The 25312-nt window shown below is 40.5% G+C and overlaps 1 protein-coding gene across 2 annotated transcripts; it reads right to left on the bottom strand.

Moving 5' to 3' along the window:
- On the bottom strand, nt 1–22303 carry LOC143764573 (arylacetamide deacetylase-like 4). 2 transcript variants are annotated; one of them, XM_077250267.1, is made up of 6 exons: nt 22095–22303; nt 21455–21607; nt 8433–8722; nt 5498–5720; nt 2229–2292; nt 20–1372 (listed from the first exon to the last, which is right to left on the bottom strand). In XM_077250267.1, exons 3-6 carry the CDS (start codon nt 8586–8588, stop codon nt 616–618), a joined length of 1200 nt encoding a protein of 399 aa, XP_077106382.1. In that variant the 5' UTR covers nt 8589–8722; nt 21455–21607; nt 22095–22303; the 3' UTR covers nt 20–615. The 2 variants fall into 2 exon arrangements, with proteins under 2 accessions (XP_077106381.1, XP_077106382.1); XM_077250266.1 differs by lacking the exon at nt 21455–21607 and having other exon boundaries at nt 1–1372.
- Between the last annotated feature and the right edge of the window lie 3009 nt (nt 22304–25312).

Raw genomic sequence — 25312 nt, 5'->3', positions numbered from 1 at the left:
GAAATGTAAATTAATTTATTGACTGGCATATACTGTTTGCAAGTAGACAAAAATGTTAAATACATTGGAAGGTGCGTCAGGCCAAGCAGTAGAAGACAGTACAACGTAAGCCCAAAATGCATATATCTAGAAATTTAATATACTATTAAACCACAAAATTAATGCAAAATGCCATGAGCGAGTCATTAAAACGATCAGCCCACAAAGAGTATAATGAAATAAAAATTGAGAGGTTACTTGGCTATAAATGATTTATAGTATACGAATTAGCAGCAAACACTCAATGACCATGCTGAAACAAGAAATCTATGTCCGGGCTAAAGAGAGAACTAGAAGTTAGCAAAGTGGTAAAAACGGCAAGGAATAATAGGTGTATGACTACATATCAAACAGTATCTGTGTTCTACTGCTGGAGTGGTGCCGAACCCCGACACACATTTCGGCAGATACTGTTTGGTGTGTAGGAAGCACGCTTAGCTGCCTGCACTTCTCTCATCTCTCCTAAAAATATTCAGGAAATTTGACTTAAACGTGATCCTCTACGGATCAAACCACTTATCTTAACATGAAGCCAAAAACTGGAAGATCTCAAAATTTTTTTTACCATAGAAGGTTTCAAAGGTTTTTAATGTAGGTAATAACATTATCTAAAGCCAGCTTTCCAGACACCACGTCGGGTTCATTAAAGGAGCTGACAATTCCATGGAAGCCATCTTTAACAGGATACCATGTGACAGGGACTCCATTGTTCTCCAGCCGATTCTTGTAGAGAATCCCATCATCTCTGAGAACATCAAACTCACATGTTAGAATGTAGGCCTGTGGTAGTTGCCGGATTACAGCATCATCGGACAACAATGGAGAACATTGAATGTCAAAAGCTTTCTTAACTTTATCATAAATCTCTTTATTAAAGGGCGCCATGATGTGAGGTTTGTAGCCTTTGACCTTAAATTCCTCAGAACTCAACCATTTACTTAATTTTTGTCTTATTTCAGAAGGAACATGGCTTCCCTTTATCATTTCTTTCGATAGAGAAGGATCGCTACCTATATAGCTAATGAAGTAGTATAGAGCATCTTCTTGGAATAAAAATGGGACCATCTTGTTTTGTTGGTACGAGGGTAAATTGAAGTCCGCCATCTGGAGCACTGGGTATATCATCACCTGGGCAAGAGGCTTTGGAATATCTGTCCTGCCCACAAGAGCTTGACAAACCCCAGCTGTAAGATTGCCCCCGGCACTGTCTCCACATATTATAACAGAAGAAGGATCGACTCCATGTTCTTGTGCCGTCTTCAGAAAGTGAACTGTAGCCAAGACACAGTCATCAAATGCAGCCGGGCATCTGTGTTCTGGTGCCAGGCGGTACCTAAAATATTAAAAACAAAAAGCATGTTATATTGGACCTTTCATTTAGTAAATAAGGGTCAATATCTGGATAATAAAGACCACCATATGCATTGCTTACCACCTCAACCCTTTTCATATACGGTAGTTTGTAGTCATCTTGCATAAGGTATTATTAATTACTCCCGTAGTATGACCCAATGAAAACGAGCCATGATCATGTCCCTCAGATGGAGAAACATTTTTTGTAGCTACTTTCAACCCTAAGTGATAGTGGTCCTGAGCTGGGAATCCGCTGTACAAGGACAGTTGTTTGAAGCAGGTAGCACAGCTCCTTCATTACACTATTTTAGTTAAAATTCATGGAACTACAGCCTTCGTTTTCCAAAAATGGGAGCTGAAATTTGAGTTATTGTCTTAAACATTTTCTGTAGTTTTTTACTTTTTAATCGATTTCCCCTAAAGGCATTTTGTATTAAAATGAATATAATTGCAGCAGGTCCCCTAAAAAAAAAAAATCAAATTTCAGCTATAATCAGCTTTCATTGAATTGGTTTCTTTAGATAACTCACTTTTATCCACACTAATTGTCACCATACCTGCAACTTGAAGTGATTAAAATCCCATATCTTCATCACTACATCATTACATTAAGGCCGGGGTCACACTTGTGAGTGTGATGCGAGAAACTCGTTCGAGTCTCTTGCATCAATACCCGGCGCTGCTGCTGGCACTCAGGACCGGAGTGTGCGGCTGCATGTATTGCATGTAGTGATACGAGAGACTAGCGTGAGTTTCTCGCATCACACTTGCAAGTGTGACCCGTCCCCAGCCTAATTAAAACATCAGGAAATGTTAGAGGAATGTTGTCACCTTACCCAACAGAGACAACCACGGCTCCGGAATTCTTGGTTAGGTATCGACATAAACTTTCATGGGTGTCTAAACCAAATAAACAAGAGATTAGTTATTAGGATCCATTCTACTATCAGTGTCATAGAGATTCTCAGGAGCCATTCTATCAGGAACCAAAAACAATGACCTAGAATATAAGTTGGTGTGCATGTAGCGTGTAGACGTATGTTCACACTGGCCACTAAACAGAGAAAACCCAAGACAAAAAGAAAATGAACAATTTCCCTACAGTAAAAAAATGAATAGCAATAGTGCATAAAAATAATATAGGGTACTTGGCTAACATAATTTTGATAAATAAAAGTAAAAGCCATCCGACCATGTCACGGTGACCCTATTTGGGACAGTCTTAACCTCTAGTATTAAAACCTTACCATGTGTCTAATGACATATGTGTGAATATGGGATGAGAAGGACCGGGGCCCAAACTAAATGATAACCAGCAGTTTGGAGCTTTGAGTGTGACATTATGTTTAAAACGCTCCCCACTGCTGGGTGTCCATTAGCTGGGACAAATGTAGACACTTTTGTTGCCAGCGGTTTAGACATTAATGGCTGGGTGAATTATTTTGAGGGCACACCAAATTAACACTGTTATATAAGCTGTTTACTGACCACTTTACATTGTGTCAAAGTGTCAGATCTTCAGTGCTGTCCTATGAAAAGATATAATAAAATATTTTCAAAAATTCGGGGGTGTACTCACTTTTATGAGATACTGTAGGTATCAAAATCCACCGCAGAATCCAATATAATATGAACAGACTAATAAAAGTGGTTGATGGTTATAGCAAACAATGGGTTAATCATAAGGTAACAAGTGGAGGGTTAAGCAGCATGTTAGAGGGTTTGTAGAAATCACAGGAGTTTGCAAGGATGAACACAATAGACAACAATGGATGGTGGCAAACTCCAAACAAACAACTGGACATTTTACTGTCTCAATTCTAGAGACAGAGTGTGTCCAAGAGAGCCTTGGGAGATGATGTCACTGAGGAATTTTGGAGCATTTGTGTTAGGTGTCGAGTTCCCGCTGCTGCACAGGGGGAATCTCGAACCATCTCTGCTGTGGTCTCCCATTCTCCTCCAGCTGCAGTGGAACCTGCTCAGCAGAGACGTCGGTCCCAGCATCTAGCTCAAGCTGATACTGTGCGAATGGTTACTGCTGCCTTTCCAGGCTCTGCCTTTGTAGCCAGTACTGATCATCAGCAAGCAGGCCTTTCTGGAACTAAGTCCTGCTTTTCCCATAGTGAGCATGCCCATGGGACGACCTCCCATTGGAGGTCGGGGGTCACATGCTCAGGTCCTGTTGCGGCTACTATTGGACCATCAGGAAGGAACTGGAGCACTACTGCTATAAAAGGTTTGGATGGCCGCTCTGCCATGCGCTGGTGTAAACTTATTTACTTGTGTGTGTGTGTGTAGATGAATGCCTGTCGATGGATGAAAGCTCCGAATCATTCTCATCCCTAGTGTTGTTGCCTGCTCGCGAATGGAGGAAGCTACCTAGTGCTAGACAGTGCTACTGTGTACAGCCATCACACAATTTGGCATCTCTCAGCAGCGACCACCAGTGCGGCGCCGTGCGCTTAGTGCGCATTCCGGGCCCTGGTTAGGGTGGTTAGAGGCGTCCGCCAGAGTGGCATTGTACGCACTCTTGTGTGATAAATTATTATTATTAGTTCAGTTCTGCCCCTGATACCACAGTAACGGTGTCAAGCGTAAGAGGTCTTGAGGAACTCTTTCCCCGTGTCTTGGGACAGAGTTCTGTGACCCTTTACTTGCGCTCTCTGTGCGGTATCACGGCCCTGTGTTACAACAGGGTTCGCTTCCTTCATACCGGGTGAAGCTAACCCGTGTGTGTACTCACATTATACCGCCATGTAGTCCGCCATTACCGAGCAGCAGGTGTGCTTTCTGCACGGTGGACCCCGGACTGCGATCGCACCTCATATCCTCTCTAAATATTATCTGGTGCGTTCCGCCAGTCCTAACAACTTGTAAGGCCTGATGTGGCGCACAACAAATGGTGGTGGCCATAGGGCATAGTAGCGGAGTGCTTCCTTCAAGACGAGACCAGTACGTAAGAGCATGTATGTTTATGGAGTCTTTGGGAAAAACATCTATTGGTTAAAGAAGTCATCAGCCAACAGCTATCATATATGCCTGGCCGGAATTTAACATTTTTAGAGTTCATGCACAGGGCCTGTACAGTACTTACTAGTGATGATCAAGGGCTAAAATGTTGGAGTGTTCATTACTCAAATTAGGCTGATAGGAGGCACAGATGGGTTCAATTCGAGTAATGAGTATAACGGAAGTCAATGGAAGACTTGAGAATTTTTCTCGCTGAGCGCAGCATTGAGCTAGCGGCACTGATAAGAGTTGTCGTCACTACCCGGCACCTGTGAACAGTGGTAACTTTACTGCTATTCACAGACGATGAAGGCGGATGTGAAGAATGTGGACTATGACGCAAAAGCTTTGTGGGAACATTTTTTTAATAAACTGGTGAAAGAGGGATAGTATGAGGGAGTCTTTATTCAAATAAAGTATTTTTTCTGCTTTTTTTTTTATTACTGGATTAATAATGGGGGGGTCTGATAGACATCTTTCTATTACTAACCTTTGGGCTTGGTGCCAGCTGACATTAACCCCAAAAATATTACCCCAATTGCCACCGCAATAGTGCAGTAGGGAAGAGCCGGGCAAAGTGCCATAATCAGCACATCTAATGTGATGTGCCCATTCTGGGGCAGTTACGGGTTGTTATTTTTAGACTGGAAAGGGTCCAATATCCGTGGACCTTACCAGCCTGATATCATCAGCCTCCAGCTGTCTGTTTTTCCTTGGATGGTTATTAAAAATATGCAGGGCTCCAAGTCATTTAAAATATATATTTATATTTATTTAGTAGGTTTAAAAAATGTTAAAAACACCATTTAGTGCCACACACTTTATAATATTTAGAGGGGGAGGGATCACAAGTAATCTAAGTTCTCCCACCTAAAAACTCTCCCTGAATGGCTTCCTGTTGATAGTGTAGCGAGCATCACGTCATTGGGTCTTCTATAAGACCTGATGATGCGATGTGGCCGTCCAGCCACAGTAATGCCAGTAGCCAACATATCTACATCATTACTGTGTACGGCGGGCAATCACTGCATGTTTATTGGCAGTAAGTACATCCCTTCATACAGTGGATCAATAAACCACAGTTTTATTTGCTTACCAATACTTCCATATATGAATCCTCCTGCATGAAAGAACATGACTCCTTTTCTGCCACCAGCTGAAGGAGATCGGTCTTGGTAGACTCTCACCGGCACTCCTCCAAATTGTAGGTCTTTTGTGAAGATCTCTGGATCCTCCTTCAGCTTAGGCGTTAATTTTTTTTGTAGAAAATTAGTAGGCCCTGCAATGTTCCATATTCCAAGTTTATCAAGAAACTTCCCCTGTAAAGAAAAGAAAAAGTGAAAAATCACAGACATGTTGTAGTGTGAATATAAAAATGGATATTTTGATATTTTGAGTCCTTATTGAAATATACAGAATGCATTCTGACCATCAGACGTGAAATGGTCATACATTTACAGACAGATAATGCTCATAGTGACACAGTCTTGAGAACTTATTGTCTGAAAGCTTTTACCTCACCAATAGTTCTATGTTTCTCTATGTTTGTTGTTTGTTATTGTAAAACATGGTGGTTTATTTAAGCTCTATCTCTTATGGACTGATGAGAGTCCTTGGGAGCTTTTTCACTCTATGGGTTTATGGCCCATTGTCTGATGTTTGCCTGGTATCTCTGATTCATCTTATCCCGAAAGCTGGCCACTAGAGGGCGAGGGTTGAACTAGAGTTAAACATAGTGCAAATCACTATATAAGGCCAGAAAAACATGACAAAGACAGAAGCAGAAAGTTGTGTACCTGTACTTATACGTGTACAGTGTTGTGATACCAGCATAAGTGGGGATGCCCATGCAGTGTTGTGAATTTCCCAGGGGTTCTCTGTCTTGGTATTGCTTCTCTGATATTCCAGACGGATGATGTTTAAAAGCTCCTTGGTGATGATGTGAGTATACTGCATGTACTTAATCTTTATATATACTTAATCTTTATATACATTTAATCTTTATATATACTTAGCCTTTGTATGTTAAAATATTCAAAAGTGTTGGCAGTCATACTATTCCTTTAATTTTGTACTTTAAAATAAAATTGCATTATATCGCAAGTAGTAGCCTTCTTTAAAACCTTATCCGAACCTTAGTGTTAAAAACTTGGCAATACACATGTCTAACGTTGATTCAAGTGTCTGATCAAAATAGACAATGCAAGTCTATACGTCTGTGGTAAAATTGAACAACATTCGGATGCCATCCCAGTGTGGTCCAATTTTCACATGCTGTTGAAAGTCTGATCAAACTTGGTCAGTTTTTAGGCCACACTATGGCCACATTCCCACATTCAGTATTTGATAAGCATTTTACATCTGTATCTGTAAGACAAAATTAGTAGTTGAACAATCAGAGGAAAAGTATAATAGAAACATGTCACTACTGCATTTATCACCCACTCCTGGTTTTGGCTTACAAATACTGATGTAAGATACTAACCAATTGCTGAACATATGAATATGGCCTGACACATAGATTTAAACATGTGAGTTTTATCTGAGACTCAGATTAAAATCAGACATGTCTCCTTGATTTTCTATGGACCAATCAGTCTACAAAAATACACTTACATGTGGACAGCTTCACACTATAATAAGTAGGACTGCTAGCCATCAAAAGCATGTACTTCTTCCTCTGTAAAAGGTTGACTTATAGGCAGGCAGCAACATCAAGGGAATAAAGAACATCCCCCACAATAGTTTAGAAATTACTTTAACCTGGAATGACGACAGGTAATGAATGTAATGAAACATGTAATGATGACAGTCTGCTCTTCCCACTGACCCCATAGCATAGCTGTGTGTGATTACAAAATGTGAGAAATAGAGCAGACATGAGTGTGATTACATACACCTTTCATCTCATGGCAGTCAGTATGGGAGGGTTGAATATTACAGCAGAGTTTTGTCCCATTACAGTCACCTGTGCATCAGCAGCTCTTCTTTCACAGCACTGTCAACACTGATGTATTCATCCCCAAATTGACCTCCCTGAAATGAAGGATAAATGGTGCTTATAATCATGCTAATTTCTGTTCTATTCCCAGCACTTTTAATCGTTCTGCAGTGCGATCAGTGAGATCAGATTGTCTGTCATTACATGTCGCATACCAAAGAATGGATCCAAAAGAGAATAAGGAAGGTGCAAAATATGTGAAAATAATGAAAATTTATTAAGCACACATATATAAATACACGCAAAAAAAATTGCGTAACAAAATCAGTACATGAATGTACCTACGTATACAAAACAATACCCTAAAAATAGGGGGAGTATGAGACAGGCTGTATATACACAGAAAACCAAAAAGGAACACAATTCCCCAAGAGTATACATCACAATGGCTACCATGTATTGGATAGCATCTGGACCTAGTGCCCACATAGGGCTGTATCATATGTCCAGATATAGCAATATCACTAAGTAGGAAACAGTTGCTATCACAAATACCACAGTTGGAACTTAAATCCTAAGTATGCCATATACCATAGAGTAATAATGGGAAAGTATTAGTAAGATAAATGGCCACATTAGTAATCAAATGGTATAGTTATAGTGCCCATGGAATGATAATCTTGGTCAAATACCAGCATACCTTATACACCATGCCATAGTAAATAAAGTGGTGTTGATAGGGTTATAACTAAGATAATAGCCAGACACAACAGGATCTATATGGTACCCATGCAATGGTCATGTCCACTAACAATATCACCTACCATGTGGAGTTCTCATATTACCTGCAGCCATGTTGTAACCCCAGGGAATGGTCCTAATAGCGCACCTTGAGGTCTCCCCTCTGGCTTTTCCATTAGGTTTTCTCTACCAAAGCTTATAGGATAAATCATTGTAAAGCCACAACAAATAATTGGCAAGAATTAAGAATAAAAAAATAAAAATTGCCCATAACTAGAATTCTGAGACTGGAGAAAGAACGTGTAGGAAAACAAAGGAAACATTCTTCAGATTCAGGCTATGAACTTACCAAGATGAAGGAGCCAACAACAAATGTATGAGCCATCCGAAGAAATTTAGGATTTGCAATCCCTGGTGGGTACTCCGCTTTCGAGGATTCATACCAGGTGATCCCCAAAAATATCAGAAGACCCAAGACAAGGAAAATGATGATTACTCCGAGCATTCTTGCGGCTTCTGTCCTTTCTGGCTTTTTTTCACTTTCTGGTTTCCTTTAATAGTAATTTCCGTGTAGCAATTACAGGGTAGCTGAGTTTTATAGCCACTTATTGGGGAAGTGCCGCCCACAGGAGATTATAGCTGAATAATAATAATATTTACATTGAAGTTACCAAATATTCAAGTGCAAACACACCTTCACACAAAAATTCTAAACATTTTCATGAGCCGCACTGTTGTGATATAATTTAAAATTGGCTGCTTTTTGCTTATGGATGCCGACAATTTTTCGTTTTTTGCCTCCTTGTTGTATTTCCTCCCTTTTTTCCAAGAGCCATTACATTTATATGTTTTTCATCGACATAGCTAAATGAGGGCTTGTCTTTTTGTGGGACAGGGTGTATTTTTGAAAGACATCATTCATTTTCCCTTATTGTGAATGCGTAAATGAAAAAAAAATCCAAATCCAAGTGTGGCGAAATTGTAAAAATCCCCCACAATTTTGCCATTTTTTTAAAAGTTTTGCCTCCTGCAGTGCCTGTCAGATCGCTGATCTGACACAGTGCATTGCAATGTGGGACAAAGTAACAACGTCAAAAAAAATATTAACATGTGTAAAAAAAAACAAAACCTAAATAAATATATATAAAAAAACATTGTTCGGATAAATACATTTCTTTATGTAAATAAAAAAGAAAAACAATAAAAGTACACATATTTAGTATCGCCGCATCTGTAACGACCTGACCTATAAAACTGTTGCACTAGTTAACCCCTTCAGTGGACACCGTAAAAAAAAGGCAAAAAACAATGCTTTATCATCATACCACTGAACAAAAAGTGGAATAACGCGTGATCAAAAAGACGGATATAAATAAACATTGTACCGCTGAAAATGTCATCTTGTCTCGCAAAAAACGAGCCACCATACAGCGTCATCAGCAAAAAATTAAAAAAGTTATAGCCCTCATAATAAAGCGATACAAAATAATTATGTTTTCTATAAAATAGTTTTTATTGTATAAAAGCGCCAAAACATAAAAAAAGATATAAATGAGGTATCTCTGTAATCGTACTGACCCGTAGAATAAAACTGCTTTATCAATTTTACCAAACACGGAATGGCATAAACCCCCCCCCCCACCAAAGAAATTTACGAATTGTTGTTTTTTGTTCATTCTGCCTAACAAAAATCGGAATAAAAAGCGATCAAAAAATGTCATGTGCCCAAAAATGATACTAATAAAAACATCAACTCATCCCGCAAACAACAAGACCTCACATGACTCTGTGGGCCAAAATATGGAAAAGTTATAGCTCTCAGAATGTGGTAACGCAAAAAATATTTGTTGCAATAAAAAGCGTCTTTTAGTGTGTGACAGCTGCCAAACATAAAAACCCGCTATAAATAGTAACTCAAACCCCCTATTATCACTGCCTTAGTTAGGGAAAAATAATAAAATAAAAAAATGTATTTATTTCCATTTTCCCATTAGGGTTAGGGTTGGGGCTAAAGTTAGGGTTAGGGTTGGGGCTAAAGTTAGGAATGGGGCTAAAGTTAGGGTTGAGGCTAAAGTTGGGGCTAAAGTTAGGGTTGGGGCTAGAGTTGGGGTTAGGGTTTGGGATTACGTTTACGGTTGGGTTAGGGGTGTGCCAGGGATAGGGGTATGGTTAGGGTTGGGATTAGGGTTAGGGGTGTGTTAGGGTTAAGGGTGTGTTGGGGTTGGGATTAGAGTTAGGGGTGTGTTCGGGTTAGGGGTGTGGTTAGGGTTGGGATTAGGGTTAGGGGTGTGTTCGGGTTAGGGGTGTGTTGGGGTTAGGGGTGTGGTTAGGGTTGGGATTAGGCTTAGGGGTGTGTTAGGGTTAGGGTTGGAGTTAGAATTGGGATGTTTCCACTGTTTAGGCACACCAGGGGCTCTGCAAACGCAACATGATGTCCGATCTCAATCCATACAATTCTGCATTGAAAAAGTAAAACGGTGCTCCTTCCCTTCCGAGCCCTGCCGTGCACCCAAACATTGGTTTACCCCCACATATGGGGTATCAGTGTATTCAGGATAACTTGGACAACAACCTTTGGGGTCCAATTACTCTTGTTACCCATGGGAAAATACAAAACTGGGGGCTAAAAAAACATTTTTGTAGAAAAAATTTTTTTTTATTTTCACGGCTCTGTGTTATAAACTTTAGTGAAACACTTGGGGGTTCAAAGTGATCACCACAATCTAGATAAGTTCCTTTTGGGGTCTAGTTTCCAAAAATGGGGTCACTTGTGGGGGGGTTTCTACTGTTTAGGTACATCAGGGCTCTGCAAACGTAACGTGACGCCCACAAACCATTCCATCAAAGTCTGCATTCCAAAACGCCACTTCTTCCCTTCCAAGCTCTTCCATGTGCGCAAACAGTGGTTTACCCCCACATATGGGGTATCAGCGTACTCAGAACAAATTGCACAACAATGTTTGGAGCCAATTTTTCCTGTTACCCTTGCGAAAATAAAAAATTGGGGGGCAAGAAATCATTTTTGTGAAAAAAATACGATTTTTTATTTTTACGGCTCTACATTATAAACGTCTGTGAAGCACTTGGGGGTTCCAAGTGCTCACCACACATCTAGATAAGTTCCTTAGGGGGTCTACTTTCCAAAATGGTGTCACTTGTGGGGGATTTCAATGTTTAGGCACATCAGGGGCTCTCCAAACGAGACATGGCGTCCTATCTCAATTCCAGCCAATTTTGCATTGAAAAGTCAAATGGCGCTTCTTCCCTTCTGAGCTCTGCCATGCGCCCAAACAGTGGTTTTACAAAAAGAACAAGGAAACCACTCCAAAATACTGCACACCACTGATAATTGCAATATGAAAAAGGCAAACTTTTATTGATACAACCAATTTAAAAACATCTAAAAAATCCCACCATCACCCAGAAGATCCAGCCAAAAATAACACAAGGTCAGAAAGTTACATGTGTAAGACAATTGTTATCCAAATATGACGAAATATAATACACAATAACTATATAACATATGACCTTGTATAAAATAGCATGAACTCCCCAGGGCTGAAAATGTACGCAACACATGTGTGGATAGATGGATAAACACAGATGAATCTGGGTAGTTGAACACACCCCTCTATATCCCTTAAAGTCTGTACCTGTATGCCAAAAGAGTATCAATATACATAGAAAAGCCAGGGGTAATGGCGCAAATCAAAGTTATTAATAACCTGAATAACCCAGCCACAGCGGTAACCACTGCAAGCGTAAACCTAATAATATATCAGGGCGCGTAGTGCCCTTGGTTTGTAAATATAGCCATGACCTCAATATGGCACCAATAGAGACCTGAATCCAGCCATGTGCAAATCCCACATAAAAAAACAGCCACCGGGGAAGAGAGAAGAGGCCGGGATCAGCGTGGGGACGAACCCTACGCGTGTCGCCGTTACAAGGACGGCTTCATCAGGGGAAGGTAATGATAAGGGTGACCAATCAGTTTAAATACCTTTAGGTAGGTTCAGATCAGCGCGCGAGGTATGCACAGGGCTGGAACCGGAAATGACAAGTGAAGGGCAAATGAATGCAGGCAGGTGTCTCTGCCAGTAGTACACGATGCGCACACGCCAGAAATGTTCAGCGCGGCGCATCCTGGACTTAAGCATTGAGTGGATAAGAAGAAAAGGGTTGAGTAAACATGGTATAAAGAACTGAATACAGATAACAAATAACAAAACGAACAGGACACCAGACATACAAGACATGAAATACACATATAAAGACCACATATGTTAATATGACAAAATGGAACCAGGACAAAAGAAGACGCATAGCACGAGTCACAATTATAATTAGTATAAGTACTCTTTGTTTGTTATTTAGCTTGCCCCTGTGGAAAAAGACCTGTAGAAAAAAACCCATTAAAGAAATTATGTGCAGTAACATATCCCTCTGATGTCACATACTACATTTATTGAATATCAAAAACAAATGAATAACAACCGTGTAAAGTTACAGAATTATATAATGCACCACTAAAGGAAAGGAAAATCCAAATGATGCAGGCGGATACCAGAGGAGAATAAATCCATTCCAAAAGAAGGTGAGTACCCACATGATCAAAAATAACCCAGGTAAAAAGGAAAAATTCCCCAGGATATCCATGCCCGGAGCCACCAGCCAATCGGCTTAGAAGGTCACATCCATAAAGGAAAGGCCCGAGAGGGGGGGGGGGGGAGGGGAGAAAACAAGCCTCTGTACCATAGGCTATGTCCCAATCAAAAGAGAGAGTATCATGAACACCTAAAATAAATAATGTCCCGCCTAAAGACATTAAAAATTTTTTTTCAAACAATTATGCAGGGCTAACCAATAACCAAGCTTGAGCTTCTGGCATACAGGTACAACTACGGAAACATGCTAATAAAGAACGATGGGCGCAAGCACAAAATATATGCCAAGCGCCAGAGCGGAAAAGGAACAAAAAGGAATCCTCGGATAAGTAATACCCACCATAAATGGTAAAAGAGAGTGACCCAAAGGCAACCGATGGTATACAAGTATGACCAAGGAAACCTACTATAGATAACAGTGGTCAGGAAAAAGGAGTAGGGGACCTGCCAAGTAGGAGAAAAATAGGCACCATCTATAAGGAAACACAAGAGACAGAGTGTAAATAAATGGTTCAACCCAGGAAACCCATGAAGAGAAGACCTTCATTTATACCCAACGGAGCTGTGGAATGTAACACAAATATCCATCGGGCTTCCGTTTGCAAGAGCTTATTCTCAAGCGATCCACCCCTGCCAGAGCCCATGACCTGTTCAAGACCAACTATCCTAGTGCCAGAACATCTGCCCGCATGATGTAGTAGATAGTGAGATGCCACTGTAGTGAGATCTTTGCCCCTACGAGAGTCCACCAGCGCAGTATTAATGGTGGAAAAATGTTTTTGAATGCGTCGGCGTAACTCCTGGGACGTTTGTCCCACATATACGAGTGGACAGGAACAAATAATTGCATAGACCACGTTCATGGTCTTGCAACTAATGTAGGCCTTCAGACTGTGTTCAGACTGGTCAGTGGGATTGCAGAACTTATCCCTGACAGGATGCATGTATTGGCACATGTTACAATCACCGCAGGGGAAGGAACCCTTAAGTGAGATGCCTCGATTTAATCTTGTAGTGGGTCTAGTGTAGTGGCTTCTTGTAAGAATATCTCTTAAGTTAGGTGCTCTCCTAGTTGTCATAAGTGGCCGCTCACTAACAATCTGTGATGTTGTTGCATCTGTCGTAAGTATCCCCCAGTGTCTTTGTAAGACCTGTCTTACCTGGGACCAATGAGTATTGTATCCCGTGATGAAGCGGACAGATTTATCAGGAGGTTTCCTTGTAGGCTACAGAAGAGAAACTTGTGATTGGAGCCTGGCCCTCTGGTAAGCTTGAGAAATACATTTGTTGGGATATGTCCTCCTCTTGAACCTTGCAGTCAGGTCCTGGGCTTCTTTACGGAAATCTTCTTCAAGAGTGCAGTTTCTCCTGGTTCTCAAAAATTGTCCCACAGGGACACCCCTCTTAGTGTGTGGCAGGTGGAAACTGCGATACTCTAAAAAATTATTTGTGGCAGTAGGCTTACGATATAAACGAGTAGATAAAGCACCATCCTGGCACATAATGTTGAGATCCAGAAAACACACTGAGGAGGAAGAACACGAAGAGGTCAAAAAGATGTTAAAGACATTGTCATTGAGGGAGTTAATGAAGGTGCCAACCTCATCCAGGGAACCCGACCAAATGAAAAAGACATCGTCGATGTACCTAAGCCAGCGTCACACCTTGGACTTGTACCAGATGGAATTGTAAACAATGGTGGACTCCCACCACCCCAATAAGAGATTCGCCAGGGCCGGGGCACAGCGGGCACCCATGGCCACGCCAGAAACTTGAAGGAAGAACGTCCTGTCGAACAAAAAGAAATTATGCTTGAGGATGAAGTCAAGAAGATCCACAATGAAAGAATCATGCATCCTATCTGAATTCACCTGCCGGCCCAAGAAAAAAGTACTGCTTGTAAGATGGTCATGATCGATATTTGAATAGAGTGACTCAACGTCACATGTCACCATGATGTCACCCGGGGAAAGCGTAATCTCTTATAATGATGTAATGAAATCTGACGAGTCTCTGATATACGAGGGGAGTTCCAGTACCAGGGGTTGCAGAAAAAAATCGATATATGTGCAAGCCTTTTCACAAAGGCTCCCTATGCTGGACACAATAGGACGTCCAGGTGGCTTAAGGACGTCCTTGTGTATTTTTGGCAACATATAAAAAGTTGACGCAACAGGATGTTTAACCCAGATAAAGTCACGTTCCCCCTTACTAATTATGCCCAAGTCCAAAGCTCTGTCAATAAGTGTTCTCAATTTGGTTGAGTATACACCGGTGGGGTCTGATGGAAGCCTGTGATAAAATCTAGAATTGTCAAGCTGTCTGTATGCTTCTTCCAAGTAAATGTCATGGGGCCAGAGAACGATATTGCCGCCCTTGTCTGCTTCACATATAATGAACTCATTGTTATTTTTTAAATGAGATAACGCGCGTTTCTCCAAAGATGTCAAATTGGCCGTAGTCGGGATCTTGGTCGGCAATGCCTCAATGTCCCTCTTGGCCATTTCAAAAAATTTTTTTATCGCTGGGACAATGGAAAAAGGTGGTGAGACACGGGATCTGTTTCTGTGTGGAAATTTAGACCTACCTGATACCTCCTCACCCTCACGTAGCAGGTCCACGAGATCCTGGAACACCCTTTGCTCGGTCTGATCCAATAGGGGTGTAACCTGTGGTTTGTTATGAAGAGCCTGCAAGACGATCTTTCTGCAGAATAGGAAGAGATCCTTTATCAAAGTGAACTTATCCATCTGCTGGACTGGTGAAAAGGTAAGGCCCTTGGAGAGAACAGAAGACTCATATGGCAAAAGGACATAGCTGGAAAGGTTAATGATCTGGAGAGCATCCACCTTATTGTATTCACCAACATTATCAGAGAGTGTAGAGATCACTTGTGGAGTTGTCTCCATGGGTTGCGACGTGGCAGCTTGTAACTGTGGCTCCTGGTAACCCGAACAGATGACCCCACGCTTCCTGTGTCCTCGCCTGGTCCTGGGTCGATTTCGCTTTCTGCCGAGGATAAAAAAATCGCTTGAAGTGTGTAAATCTGCAGAAAGCGCTCGTCTCTCCATGCCAGCTGCCCATTGTTTATAATTAGGTCCCCGACGTCTGTTCCCCTGATGTGCCCAGGAAAATGCTGTCTTATTGTCAAAGTCCGTCTTGTCCCTTAAGAACTTGGAGCATTTTTTAGACATGATCTCTTTATCATACTTGTCAAGTAAATCCTTGAGCTTAGCTCCAAAGGGCTGAACCTGTGAGGCCTCATCAAAATTACTCAGCTTAGTTTCCAAATTCTTGATCTCAGTTTTTACGGTTGTCAAAAGTTCCCTATCATGTGTAATAAGTAAATTGATCAAAATATTGGAGCAGTGTATCAGACCCTGTTCCCATAACGTACGAAAAGTGGGAGATGGTTCCCACGCCGGAAAAATAGAAATCCTAAGCCCCCTAGGGATAATGTTAAGTTTCACATACTCCTCCAAACACCGAATATTCCAAAGCAACCTAATGCCATGTTTCTGTGACGCAATCAACTCTGTGGTGAGACCTGAAAAATCTGTATCAACCTGAACATTGTTGTCTTACAGGAAGGCATTGGATGAAGAGGCCCTCCAGGCCGCCTCACGTGTGTCCCAATCCATGAGCCCTAGCAACCCCGAAGCAAGGCTGACCCCAAAATACAAGAAATATAGTAATAAACAATTTTGTATACGCTATAATAAGCTGTGTACCGCCAATAAGAAAGGCAAAAGAAATGCCTGAACCGACAGTAACATGAAACAAACACTGGCGCACTACTATTGCACAATGTAAGCTAAAAGGGGTGCGGAAGCGTGGTAATATAACATGGCAAACAAAAAGAACAAGGAAACCACTCCAAAATACCGCACACCACTGATAATTGTAATATCAAAAAGGCAAACTTTTACTGATACAACCAATTTAAAAACATCTAAAATCCCACCATCACCCAGAAGATCCCGCCAAAAATAACACAAGGTCAGAAAATTACATGTGTAATACAATTGTTATCCAAATATGACGAAATATAATACACAATAACTATATAACATATGACCTTGTATAAAATAGCATGAATGGCTAATCAACTCCCCAGGGCTGAAAATGTACGCAACACATGTGTGGATAGATGGATAAACACAGATGAATCTGGGTAGTTGAACACACACCCCTCTATGTCCCTTAAAGTCTGTACCTGTATGCCAAAAGAGTATCAATATACATAGAAAAGCCAGGGGTAATGGCGCAAATCAAAGTTATTAATAAGCGGAATAACCCAGCCACAGCGGTAACCACTGCAAGCGTAAACCTAATAATATATCAGGGCGCGTAGTGCACAACAATGTTTGGAGTCCAATTTCTCCTGTTACCCTTGCGAAAATAAAAAATTGGGGGGCAAGAAATCATTTTTGTGAAAAAAATAAGATTTTTTATTTTTACGGCTCTACATTATAAACTTCTGTGAAGCACTTGGGGGTTCCAAGTGCTCACCACACATCTAGATAAGTTCCTTAGGGGGTCTACTTTCCAAAATGGTGTCACTTGTGGGGGATTTCAATGTTTAGCCACATCAGGGGCTCTCCAAACGAGACATGGTGTCCTATCTCAATTCCAGCCAATTTTGCATTGAAAAGTCAAATGGCGCTTCTTCCCTTCTGAGCTCTGCCATGCGCCCAAACAGTGGTTTACCCCACATATGGAGTATCAGCATACTCAGAACAAATTGCACAACAATGTTTGGGGTCCAATTGCTCCTGTTACTCTTGGGAAAATAAAAAATTGGGGGCGAAAATTCATTTTTGTGAAAAAAATAAGATTTTTTATTTTTACGGCTCTACATTATAAACTTTTGTGAAGCACTTAGGGGTTCAAAGTGCTCACCACACATCTAGATAAGTTCCCAAGGGGGTCTACTTTCCACAATGGTGTCACTTTTGGGGGGTTTCCACTGTTTAGGCACATCAAGGGCTCTCCAAACGCGACATGGCGTCCTATCTCAATTCCAGCTAATTTTGCATTGAAAAGTCAAATGGCGCTCCTTCCCTTCCAAGCTCTGCCATGCGCCTAAACAGTGGTTTACTCCCACATATGGGGTATCGGCGTATTCAGGACAAATTGTACAACAACTTTTGTGGTCCAATTTCTCCTATTACCCATGAAAATTCAAAGTGGAAAATTGCGAAATTTTCCAAATTTTTGCCAAATTTCCGATTTTTTCACAAATAATCTCAAGTAATGTCAAGGAAATTTTACCACTAACATGAAGTACAATATGTCACAAGAAAACAGTGTCAGAATCACCAGGATTCGTTGAAGCGTTCCAGAGTTATAACCTCATAAAGGGACAGAATTGTAAAAATTGGCCTGGTCATTAACATGCAAATCACCCTTGGGGGTAAAGGGGTTAATCTAGCTGGTTGGCAAATACACGGGGACATCTTATTACATCTCTGATATATAACGTTGCCATTAATAAGAAAAAGTCTCTCATGGTTGAAAGGAAACATTTTGCCTGATTTCCGTTTCACTGATCTGTTGCTTGTTGGGATCCATTTCTGAAACAATTCACCATGTTTATGAATGAGTTTAAGCAGCTTTTTCAGGAAAATAGTTGAATTGATTCTCCTATCAAATTAAACATACCAGTAGCTTAACACAATGACAGAACAGGCACAGTAATGAGTCAACCCCAAATCCTGTGGATCTGAGCACAAGGATCCAGATACCTTTCACATGTTGTATAGCAATGGCACGTCACAGAGAAGAGAATCTCGCCAGATTTTGAGCTCACGATGGTAAAGTAAGAAATTAAAACCTGCTTCCCTGTAATAATGAGACAAATCATCTAATTTGCTAATGACACGTATGTCATAAATGTAATTACATTTAATCTAACACCATTTTTTGTGTGTTTCTCAGAAATGAGAGGTCCTCTTTAGCTTCCAGCTAAATTTATATATATATTTATATATATAAATTTCCATACATAGGGTGTGCCTGCTTAGTCATTAAACCTGTTTATCATGGGTGTAGATTCACCTGTACTAGGGTGTAATGGGGAGAACCACATATTGGGGGTGTCAATCTGCATTCTAATTTTTAGAGTGCCAAGGTAGTAGATGGGCCTAGAGATAAATTTAGGGTTATTGCTACCTGCACTGTTGTTCCTGGATTTGTACTGTTCTGGATTTATGGATTTATCTCATCACCTTGTGAACTGGCACATACTTTTTTTTTTATCATCGGTCTCATTTTTCTCATTGACAAATATTTTTACCATTTTTGGATTTTTAGTCACACGCTTGGTATACAGGGTCGGGACAAGGTATTTTAGTGCCCTAGGCAGATGAAGCTTTCGCCGAATCCCCCACCCCCAACCCACCCCGATGAACACTCAGCACCTAAGTAAAAGAATGGGTCAGACACTAAGGTAAAAGGACCCCTAAAGTACCCCCCCATTTTTACAAGAAAATAACAGCAAAAGTAAAAAGTGGGGCGCTTTGGTTTCGATTAAAGTGTCCATCATTTGGAAGATGCCCTAATGGAAACTAAACAGATAAAGTTATACGGATACGTATGATTGTTTTTAAAGAAGCACTCTTCCTTCTCCCATCAAAAATTTTATTCTCTAAATATATTGCAGCCATCTTACAATTGATCATTTTGCTTTCCTACCCAGATAATTCTTTCCTTTTCTATTAGGTCTATGACATCACATGATTAATAACTGATGAGCAGAATTCTTCTAAGTCAGGCCCATATATATTTGTATCTCATGAACCTACAACTCCCAGTAAGTCCAATGGTAAGGAGATGCTGGGAGTTGTTATCAGTCTTTATCAGACTCTGGACCATACAGGAGCCACAGTACTGACGAGATGTAGTCAGTATCAACAAATAAACATTTACATCCAGGTACCTTATAGGTGATCTCTTCTCTGAGGCTGGTTTCACACTTGCGTTTTGATCTGCAGCGTTTTTACCGAAAAAAACGCATGCGTTTTTTTCCCTATGTTTAACATTGCATTCTTTTGCAGAAATGCAACATGTAGTAATTTTCAGAGGCGTTTTTTTGCAGCAAAAAAATGCATGCGTTCATTTGCGTTTGATTTGCGGCAAAAAATACATTGATGTCTATGGAAACGCATGCGTTTTTGCGTACATGCGTTTGCTTGCGTTTTAAACGCATGCGTTTTTATAGAAAAAAACAAGAATACACCCTGATAAGCCACCTACCACCATCAGGGTGATAAAGGGATCCTAACCCTAACCCTAACCCTAGTGATCCAAACCCTAACCCTAACCTTAACCCTAACCCTAACCCTACCCCTAACCCTAACAATATGACAGTGAATACTCTCCGAGTTTATATTTTTAGTACTCTATAGCAATACCGTATATCTTGGGGTGTCCACATTGAACAAAGCTTTTTATTAGAAGAATGTCCTGGTCTCCAGGTCAACATAATAGCCAATCCCTATGGATCCCTAGGGTCAGGGTTAGGGTTAGGGTTAGGGGTAGGGTTAGGGGTAGGGTTAGGGGTAGGGTTTGGATCCCTAGGGTTAGAGTTAGGGTTAGGGGTAGGGTTAGGGGTAGGGTTAGGGTTAGGGTTTGGATCCCTAGGGTTAGGGTTAGGGTTTGGATCCCTTTATCACCTTGATGGTGGGGGGTGGCTTATCAGTGACCTGGTGACCAGGACATTCTTCTAATAAAAAGCTACCCCTAACCCCAACCCTAGGGATCCTAACCCTAACCCTATCCCTAACCCTAACCCTAATCCTAGCTAATTCTATTAATAGTGGTTTTTCTAGTTGATTTTGATGATTGGCAGCTGTCACACACTTCTCAGCATGCATTTCAAAAACACAAAAGCAGGAAAAAATGCATGTAAACGCATCAAAACGCTGCATTTTTTTTCTGCATGCAAAAACGCATGCGTCTAAAAACCGCAGCGTTTGCACGCGTTTACATGCATTTTTTCACACAAACGCTGCAGATCAAAACGCAAGTGTGAAACCAGCCTGATTCAGTCTTTTCTTGCTTTTCATGGCAGTGAATATTCATTTCTCTTATAGCGTGCACAGTTACAGCTGCCGTTGCTGGCTTGCGGCACACATCTTACATACCTTCCCTGCGCACCCTCGCTGCATCTCGTTCCGGTCGGCGCCAGAAGCTCTTCCGGCCGAGTGATCACGTGGCCCCGGTCATTAAGGTGGAGTGAATATTCATTACCTTAATAAGCGGGGACACGTGATCACTCGGCTGGAAGAGCTGCTGGAGTCCAACGAGATGCAGTGAGGGCGCGCAGGTAAGGTAAGTAGGATGTGCTTTTTTATAGGACTCATGCATACAACGATAGGGGATAAGGAGCCATGCATACAAGGAGAGGAATGGGCGAGCCATTCATACAAGGACAGGGACGGGGGGAAACCATGAATACAAGGACAGGGATGGGGAGCCATGCATACAAGGACAGGGATGGGGAACCATGCATACCAGGATAGGGATGAGGGGTCAATTTATACCCGACTTATACTCGAGTCAATACGTTTTCCCAGTTTTTCGTGGTAAAATTACATGCCTCGGCTTATACTCGGGTCGACTTATACTTGATAATATACGGTACTTCCAAATGGGTAATCTGCAAGATGAGAACATACTGTAGCTGTTGGTAAATGGTTACCCTGAGTTGTTGTAGAAAACATCTCCGGCACTCAAAAAAGATATTTCTAAGGAACATTCCGTGTAACAAAAGAATCTTTATTTACAGACGATATATGAAATGGACAAGACAAGATTTCAGACGTTTCGGCTCTCAGGCCTCTATCAAGGATGTCTATTAACAAATCAATAGAAAAGAGAAGAAATAAATACAAATAATCTGAAGCATATCACTTCTATGCAAAAAGTCCAGGTTATGTTACAGGATCTGTATATCATATATCCTAAAATAATAAAGGATGTAGCAACCTTTACATCAAAATTTATTATTCAAGAGTACAAAATGACATAACAATGTGAATAATCTTAAACCAAGGGGTTTTTAGATAAAGTGAACAAAAATATATATAAAGCCAATGAGGTCGATATCAAAACTCACATTGCTACGATAAATATCTGTCAAGAGAACACTTGCAATCTCTGAAAAATTATAATATATGGAAAATCCACAAAGACCCAAGAAGGGAAGATCAGAGCAAAGGCACAAGATAAGAAAGAAAGAGTAAAACTACCAAAGCAGATCATGTAAGTAAGGTGAAAAATAGCAGGAAAGGCTGTCAGAGAACACAATGACTCACAGACAGACATCGGGAAGAGATTACCTGCCACAAGATGAATCGGCGTGTATGGCGTGGTTGCAGCCAGGAGCAGGGTAACAAGTGTGAGGAAATTCATGTAATGGGAGTTTTAAAAGACCGGCGTTGTGAGCTACATCTAGGTAACACAGCGACCCCAGGGGAATCACCTGACATCGGTTCAGCGGCCCAAGATAAACAGTGCACCTGCATTAGAAAGAAAGACATGGGTGTAGCTGGAAGGAACCCAACAGTCCTCAGTGGTGAGACATAACAATACCCACGAGTCAGGTCTTATGACAGCTACCTAAAAGGGGAAAGAGAGGGGGTTGTGAGTAACGGACTTATGCGCACCATGCAAAAGGACCAAAAAACATATTAGGACAGAAAGAATAATTCTAAGGACAAAAGGTAATAAATATTCGAGAACCAGGAGAAGACTAAGAAAAGAGGAAGGGGAATAAAATGTGTTAGCAAAGGAAAGGGGAAAATAGGAAAAAAAGGGAAAAGGAAAGGGGGAGAAAAAAGGATAGGGAAGAGGGAAATTTATGAGAACCCATGTAACTGGTATGCATAACCTGGGAGTTTTTTTTATTCAGAATTCATTGTATGATCTAAAAAAGAACAAGTGAATATGTGGCTATCTCACAATATATAGCAGGAGCAAAAAACCTTACGGAAGACCTCATATTCCCTGTTTAACCCATGAGGCTCTAATATTTGTAAGTTATATATCCAATAAGCTTCTCGTTTTTTTTAATAGCTTAATGCCATCGCCACCCCTTCTAGGAACACTCACATTCTCAATAACCTGATACCTAAGTTAGGCTATTGTGTGTCCTGTAGAAATAAAATGTGCGGGGATGGGCAACATTGTTATTTTACATCGAATAGTCGATTTATGTATGGGTATCCGCGTTGTATGAATTTCACCTCCATATCCTTCATGTGCTCCATTTTTTTGGGATTTTGGTAATGATTTTTTGACGTGCTGTGGGTGGCAACTTGAGAAATGTAAGGGACTATTTTTGTCAGTCAGTTTGACATAAAGGTCTATATCAAGAATCCCACTTTCCTGTGTTGACATTAGGCATCAATGAAATTAATCTTTTCAGTGCTATATTGAATTGAGAAGGTAAGGTTAGGAATAGAGGAATTGGTGTCTTGGAAGAACCTAATCAAAGAACCACCATCACCCATCCACACCATAAAGATGAACCAAAGTCCGTATACCTGTTTAGAAATTCTTGGATCGTCCTTATACCATTACGGTGATCTATGCAAGTATAAAGGCTGTTGACATCTAGTGTCACTAAAAAACAGTCGGTGGGGACAGGTCCAAGTGTCTTCAGATCATTCAAGAAATCGGAGGTATCATTCAAGTAAGACGGTATGAAGGGCAACAGAGGGGTCAAAATTTTTTCAAGAGTTATGGCAAGGGGTGAAATAATAGAATTGGTAGATGAAACAATTGTTGATTGAATATGTGTATTTTCTATTCTTTTATTGTTTTAATGCTATTATCAGTGTAGCTCCTGCGGTAGAGGCTGGGGCCCCCCAAGGGAGTGGGGGCCCTGAGCAAGTGCCCAGTTTGCTCTCCCCAACCCCTTACACTGGCCCTGGTGGTTAAATATGTACAGTGCCTTGCGAAAGTATTCAGCCCCCTGGAACTTTTCAACCTTTTCCCACATATCATGCTTCAAGCATAAAGATACCAAATGTACATTTTTGGTGAAGAATCAACAACAATTGGAACACAGTTGTGAAGTTGATCGAAATTTATTGGTTATTTTACATTTTTGTGGAAATTCAAAAACTGAAAAGTGGGGCGTGCAATATTATTTGGCCCCTTTAACTTAATACTTTGTTGCGCCACCTTTTGCTGCGATTACAGCTGCAAGTCGCTTGGAGTATGTCTCTATCAGTTTTGTACATTGAGAGACTGAAATTCTTGCCCATTCTTCCTTGGCAAACAGCTCGAGCTCAGTGAGGTTTGATGGAGATTGTTTGTGAACAGCAGTTTTCAGCTCTTTCCACAGATTCTCGATTGAATTGAGGTCTGGACTTTGACTTGGCCATTCAAACACCTGGATACGTTTTTTTGTGAACCATTCCATTGTAGATTTTGCTTTATGTTTGGGATCATTGTCTTGTTGGAAGAGAAATCTCTGTCCCAGTCTCAGGGCTTTTGCAGATTCCAACAGGTTTTCTTCAAGAATGTTCCTGTATTTGGCTCCATCCATCTTCCCATCAATTTTATCCATCTTCCCTGTCCCTGCTGAAGAAAAACAGGTCGAAACTATGATGCTGCCACCACCATGTTTGACAGTGGGGATGGTGTGTTCAGGGCGATGAGCTGTGTTAAATCCTATATAGAAAAGAAATACCAGAAATAATGACCTTGTATAGTCAATGAATATAACTACAAAATATAACCCTCAAAAAATATTCATCAGACCAACTTTTAAAACAAAATATTAATTTTATTTTAACAGAATCACAATTATATCACCACAAAAATTCATATACTTGAAATCTTTATTGATATTGACAAGATAATTAAAATAATTAAAATTTATTAATAAAAATTAAAAAATATATATACTGTAACATATAAAATGTGTATGTATATCCTGTATATGCGGTTTGTAGGGATCAAACTTTATTGAAAACTATGTATGCGCAGGGCAGGGCATACCAAAACTGATTGGCATAAATAATAATATAATACTCTTTATATAGTGCTAACATATTCCACAGCGCTTTACAGTTTGCACACATTATCATCGCTGTCCCCGTTGGGGCTCACAAACTAAATTCCCTATCAGTATGTCTTTGGAATGTGGGAGGAAACCGGAGAACCCAGAGGAAACCCACGCAAACACGGAGAGAACATACAAACTCTTTGCAGATGTTGTCCTTAGTGGGGTTTGAACCCAGGATATTGTTTTACCACAGGATTTGTTTTATTTTATATTTTATTTTTTAATATATATTATCACATATTTATTAGTGCTAAATAATTGTAGTATCGCTGCAAGGCTGCTGTGCTAACCACTGCACCACCGTGCTGCCCCCAAATATATGCGATACTACAATTATTTAGCACTAATAAATATGTGATAATATATATTAAAAAATAAAATATAAAATAAAACAAATCCTGTGGTAAAACAATATATATGTGTATATATTTTGACCCAAATTTATATAATAATCATAGTGCAATAGTGCAAAAGTACATA

Source organism: Ranitomeya variabilis, chromosome 4 (assembly GCF_051348905.1).
Source record: "Ranitomeya variabilis isolate aRanVar5 chromosome 4, aRanVar5.hap1, whole genome shotgun sequence".
In the NCBI taxonomy this organism is placed as follows: Eukaryota; Metazoa; Chordata; class Amphibia; order Anura; family Dendrobatidae; genus Ranitomeya; species Ranitomeya variabilis.
This window is presented reverse-complemented; position numbering and strand designations above follow the sequence as displayed.